At 40.0% G+C, this 6,000-nt stretch overlaps 1 protein-coding gene across 1 annotated transcript; it reads right to left on the bottom strand.

The window, feature by feature from the left end:
• Positions 1-1,564: 1,564 nt before the first annotated feature.
• On the bottom strand, positions 1,565-5,264 carry DAU1 (TRM32-like protein (DUF3741)). Its single transcript, XM_011079169.3, has 4 exons — positions 4,783-5,264; positions 4,626-4,702; positions 2,935-4,540; positions 1,565-2,815 (listed from the first exon to the last, which is right to left on the bottom strand). The coding sequence occupies exons 1-4, from the start codon at positions 4,937-4,939 to the stop codon at positions 2,130-2,132; spliced, it is 2,526 nt and encodes an 841-aa protein (XP_011077471.1). The 5' UTR covers positions 4,940-5,264; the 3' UTR covers positions 1,565-2,129.
• Positions 5,265-6,000: the final 736 nt, after the last annotated feature.

Below are 6,000 nucleotides of genomic sequence, written 5' to 3'. Positions count from 1 at the left end.
TAAGTTTCAGCAATTCTGCCACCATACTGACAACATCCGTTTGTGCATCTGCTTTGGTTGCCACCATATCTGTTTTGTCCACCTCTTTGGTGTCTAGGTTCCCTGCAAAATTATAAGCTCCACCGGGTTGTTTCTTCCTCTCGTTTAGTGCTTTATACCACTCAGGTGCACCGTGTATTTGAAAGCAAGTTTCCTTCAAATGTCCCTGTTTATGGCAATGAGAGCAAAGCAAGCCTCGTTTATCCTTTTCGAACACTGTTCTGCGCCTCTGTACTTGCCTACGCGGTCCTCCACTGTCTCTTAAAGCCACCTGGTATGCTGTATTATTGGCATTGTCAACAAGGTTCATCTGCACACTACGTTGTTGTTCCACAGCAAAAGTCATGGAGAAAGCCTTCTCCAAGTCAGGTAGCGGATCCATCATAAGTAATTGGCTCTTTTCTTTATCGAAAGTCTCATGGAGTCCCATGAGAAACTGCATGAGTTGTGTGGCACTGTTCGTCTCTGCGATAGCCTTGTTTATCCCGCAAGAGCATCCTCCACAAGTGCATTTAGGTGGCGGTGATAAGCAAAAGAGCTCATTCCATAGCTTTTTCAGTTTCGTCAGGTAACTAGTTAGTGTCATGTTTCCTTGCGAAATCGATGAAATCTCCCGCTGTAACTGATATATCGTTGGTCCAGTGCTACGGCCATATCTTGCCTCTATCTCCAACCAAAGCTCACGAGAAGAGCTCACATACATAAAGCCTTCTACGATTTCCTTCGAAATCGAGTTCCATAACCATGAAGTAACCATGAGATCTGTTCTTCTCCATTGTTCAAATAGAGCAGATCCTATTGCCGGTCGAGGAAAAGTTCCATCGATGAAGGCTAACTTCATCTTGCAGCCAAGAGCGACATAAACCGCTCTACTCCATGTCAGATAGTTGGTGCCAATCAGAGGTGAAGAGGCGAGCACAAAGCTCGAATTATCGGAGGGATGAAGGTACAAGACATCCCTTTCATATTGATCGGTCTCCAGTGTTCGAGAATCCGCCATGACCAGGCTTCTAATCTCAGCAATTTACAGAAAACAAACCGTAGAACTGACGTATCAAGAGACCTTCAAAATGAAGGCTCTGATACCATGTAGAAATCACAATTCGAAGAAGCAGTAAAAATGCAATCTTGTTCAGAGAAATCGCCCTTCAAAGGTCCAAACTCCATTTCTGTTCAAGTGTTCTGTTACAGTCGAAAATGAAGAAGACGATCTCTCCCTTTTAAATAAACTGAATTACCTCCCAACTGTCTAACTAATCCGCAACTAACTAACATGCTTACGTGGACCTATAGCATGCCGAATAAATGACATAAGCCCATGACTGTACAAAAGGCTAAAATACAAAGGAAGGCGTGAATGCAAAAACGCGATTCTCTTCTATCCGTTGTCCAAGGGATGAACAACAACATCAGCAACTCCACCACCTGCAGCAGCTTGATCTTCCATCCTGTTGCATTGGGAATTCATGTCAGCCTGAGTTCCAAGGATTCCAACATTTTTCCCAACAAAGCCTAAAGATTGTGTTTGAGATCAACCCAGTAGTACTCTCGATAAAAGGATTTATCACTGTCAGATTGAACCCAAGACGTCATTCCCTCAGATCACTACTTCTCAAACTATTCTACTCCTCATCGCACCCTGACTACACAAACATTTCCAAGAAAGAGGGCTCAAACATGTATTTCGTAAATCCATTAGAACAAACTGCATTATTCGGTACTTGAATAGTAGTAAGGTTTGCATATCAGGGGATAGCTTCGCTTTACTTGATTATCTTTTGAATAAGAAATATGCAAAAGCAATGACTTCAGCACTTCATCATAAAATCATTGTTTCCCTGCAACTGCAAACTGTAATTCATTACTGATCGCATCGTATTCTTTTTCTTCCTATTGTTATCTATTTGCAGCAAGGAACTGATGGTGCTGCCTCCCGGAGTAAAGAATGATCATACACTTCAATCTATACAATATGATTAATATATATATACTTGTCAAGAACCGCTCCTATTTGTCCTAATTCTTTGACCTACTAAGGCTAATGGCATGATAAGAGACAGATACACCTGAAACTAACATAAAATCGGTACTCAGGTGGAAATCATCTCTTCAATAAGATCATCAAGTATTAGATCTTCCACCTCAAGCGCCACACACTCGCCATCAAATTGGAGATTCATCCAACCATCATGTTTGCTCAAATCCCGGCTCACAGCATCATCTATGGCTTGATCAAATTCAAGCTTACAGCTCAGCAACCAACTTATTTCTGTCCAGACCTCTTCCAAAACACGGTGACCCTTGGGCATTTGATGCATACGTGACCGGCTAGTCAGAGGCATCGGCCAGTAGCAAAACGATCTCTCGTAGATTTCTAGCAGGACCTCATTGATTAAATCAAACAAGAGAAGGTGATCACAGCTTCCTCCTTCTTCATTGCCTGAACACTCGGGTTGAGCTACCAGGCACCCTTCCACTTCAACAAACACCGCTGGATTGACAGGGTGCTCTGCAGAATGCCATCTCCCAAGAATCTCGTTCCTGCTGAAACCAGATAGTTCTAAAACATCTTTTACATAATTGAATTCAGCTTCATTCTTGGCATCCACCTGAACACGCAAAAGGTCGTCGTAGAATTTCTTGACTTGATTCTCCAAAGTATCACTGTCAATCATGTTTTCTGATATAATACAAGGACTCATGTTGGATAAATCCTGCTGAATGGCTGAAGAATCCTCTTCCATCGGAGATGGGTGCCTTTGTTCAGACTTTGTATCTGCAGTCATGAAGTATAGGTTTTAGCGAAACTAACTCGTGTAAGAGCCATTCATGTAATGAGATTATAAATGAAGATTGAGAGACATTTGTTATGAGAGTTGACCTCATGAAACTTACCATCTAACACAGATACGGCAAGCCCTTGGCCAATTTCATCAGCCTGACAGTTGGAATCATTCCCAGAAACCTGATATGGCTCTGATGACTGAGGAGCTGAACTCAAGACAGTTTCAAAATTCAAATCGTAGGATGATGCAGTCTCCCAGGTCTTTGAATCAGCTGAATCCTCAAAAGTCTCTCCCGCATTAAACAAGTTTTCTTGACTTTCAGTTTCTAAAACACCATATTGGTGAATTTTATTCTCTGAACCTAGACGATATAATGGCCTTTGTTCAGTTAGGCCAATATTTCCGGCACTTATGTTTCCTGCAGCTAATGTGTCGGATGTGTGCAAAGAACTATTGCTGGGAGAATCATCAATATGAATGAAGGAGTAAGACCTGAGATCAGGAAGCGAAAGAATCCTTCCCAGTGTAGGACGTTTTTCTGGAATAGGTGAGGCTGTGTCTGTTCTGGACCTTACCCTCTCAGAGATCTGGTCTTTTGTTTCTCTGTTTAAGTTAATCTCAAGTAACCTATTGTACCTATCAACCGATTCATTAAACGAGGATGTTCTTTTGAAGCGTTGCAATGGGCTTTTGCTGAAATCAGAACGTAGTTGGCTACTCCAACTGCTGCCAGGACTGTACTGGCTAAACTTGTTGAAGTCTGGAGTCATATGACCATCGTCATTTCCATCCCTTGAGACTCCACGACCATAAGGAACTTTATGTTGCACTGCGTCCATAATAATCCGATTCGACTCTTTCTTTCTGTCCCTGATTACATGTTTTATTTTCTCTCTGAGATTCTTGAAACGATTGAGGGCAACACTTCCATCTTGCCTTTTCCTCAGCATGTTGGCTGAACTTGGAGAAGCATTGCCTGAAAGCTCGAGCTCCGTATACGAACCTTTTAATGCCGGCAAATGCTTATTGACTTCTTTCGTCACTTCCATACGACGATGCAGTTCATTGTCCTGTTTTTCCTGTTTGGTTACAGGATTGTACGACTTACAAGTTCTAACTTCCGATGAACAAGACGCTGGAAATGAGACCGACTTGGTCAATCCAGACCTCAAATTGGCCATCTGCCTGCACTGCAACTGATGAGCTAATGAAGAAGTTGGATCTTGCATGATTTTCAGGAATACTTCTTTTCTCATGTTAAGCAAATCTAAGGCGTCCATAAATAGCTTTGATTCTTGAAGTGAAGCACATTTACTAGGCTCGACCGCACATATCAACTTGCCTTGAAGAAGAGTGTGATCTCTAGCTGGTTCTCCCCCTACCTTATCAACCGCATTTTGCTTCAAGTAATTTGAGTTGAGCATTGTGGCACACACCCCACACACATTTTTGTTGCTGCTGTTTTCTTCCGCGTCTTTTGGCAAGGGAGGGTCCAATAAAGCAACTGAGTGTGCTCTACCATGACACCCCAATAACTCAGCTTTCGGATTATTCTCAGAAGATGACCCTGTTTCTGACTGTGTCCTTATGGGGCAAGAAGAACTCCTGCGATGGCGGCCCCTCCTTTTAGACATCTCCTCTGTAATTAAAGCTCTTAGTCGAGATTTAATTGAGGTTTTTGGTGCTGGACCACGCTCCACGCATTTTGTTTCGACCTGATGACATTGACAAGTACTCTTCACACTCTCACCATCAACACACTTTATTTATTAAGAGAACAAGAAATAACAAAAAACATACAGCAGAACTTCCGACTGCAGATTCAATGTTTTCTGGGATTTCAGCAGTCTCCGTACCAGTTCCCGCACTCTCTTGATCTGCAAACACTTGCAAAATTCAATAGGATTCCAATCGTAATCACAGCTATTGAAACAATATGGTGATTGAAACAGTTTACCAGAGGAATTTTTTGCCGAAGCATGTCTCTTATGAGGAAGCCTTTTCCTGACACTTTGCCACTTACTACGATGCAAATGCTGAAATATTCCCCACATACATCCTGGGCCATGGTTCAACGGCATATGAGAGTCCTGCTGACGCAAGTTCTTCCCCATTCTGTTGCTACATATATTATATAATTTCAGTCAACACCTTTTCCCATAACCAAGCCCTGATTCAAACCGCCAACTCAATTTTATGAGCTCCCATACATCAACCGAATATAAGAATGTAGGATCAACATTTCCGTAATTTGCTGAAATTCACGAAGAATCCCTGTAGCTGAGTGTTTAAATCCTCAAGAAATTCAATCGCACGTTCAGGTTTCTCAAAGAAGGAGAGACACGAGATACGATCAAAAGGCAGAGATATTTCTTCATACCAGCATCAAAATTTGATCATTCACATTACCAGATCACAACGAGATACGTAGATTTCATAAATAGCATACCTTTGTGGGGAAACCCGGTTGATCCGACGTCCATGTTATGGTCTGCGGTCATGCCCATGCACCCAAATTTAGAGCGAGAGAAGAGAGGAGAGCTTTTCTCCTTTTCCCATAAATAAATAAATAAACCAAGTTTTAGAGTCACCAAATTTTTATTGGTTAGCAGTTAGCATTTGTATACTTTTGGCGCCTCTTCCGCAACTGTTCCCCATTTTTCCTTCTCGCCTTTTTCGCCATTAATCATCAATAATTATAAAAATAATTTCACATAAATTAAATAAAAATAATTTAATGAAATTAAAATTCATAAAATATTACACTAATTAAAATTAAAGAGTTTGATAAGGAATGTTGTTAATATAAATAATTTAAACGCACTTGATGTGTATGCATAATTTAAAATTTTAACATATTTATTTAATTGAATGAAAATAAATAAATAAATTTTAAATGTGCACGAATTCAAAGTTATCAATATAACTAATTAATCAAAATGTTTAGTTATTTAAGGAAAAAATAAGTAAGGTTATTTTAGATAATTTATATTTTGTCTACCAAATTAGTTACTACCAACCTTTGAAATCTTAATAAATATTTTTATCTTGATATAAATTTTGTGTCTGCAAAAAATAATTACAATTCTAGAAAAAATGTGGACAAGATAAAATTTTATAAATTTAAATAAAAAATATTGTTACAATATTTGAAATAAAGATTATTCCCTGATTC

This window comes from Sesamum indicum, linkage group LG5 (assembly GCF_026168435.1).
Source record: "Sesamum indicum cultivar Baizhima isolate 11 linkage group LG5, ASM2616843v1, whole genome shotgun sequence".
NCBI lineage: Eukaryota > Viridiplantae > Streptophyta > Magnoliopsida > Lamiales > Pedaliaceae > Sesamum > Sesamum indicum.
Note: the sequence above shows the minus strand (reverse complement) of the source record. Positions and strands in the feature narration are given on the sequence as shown.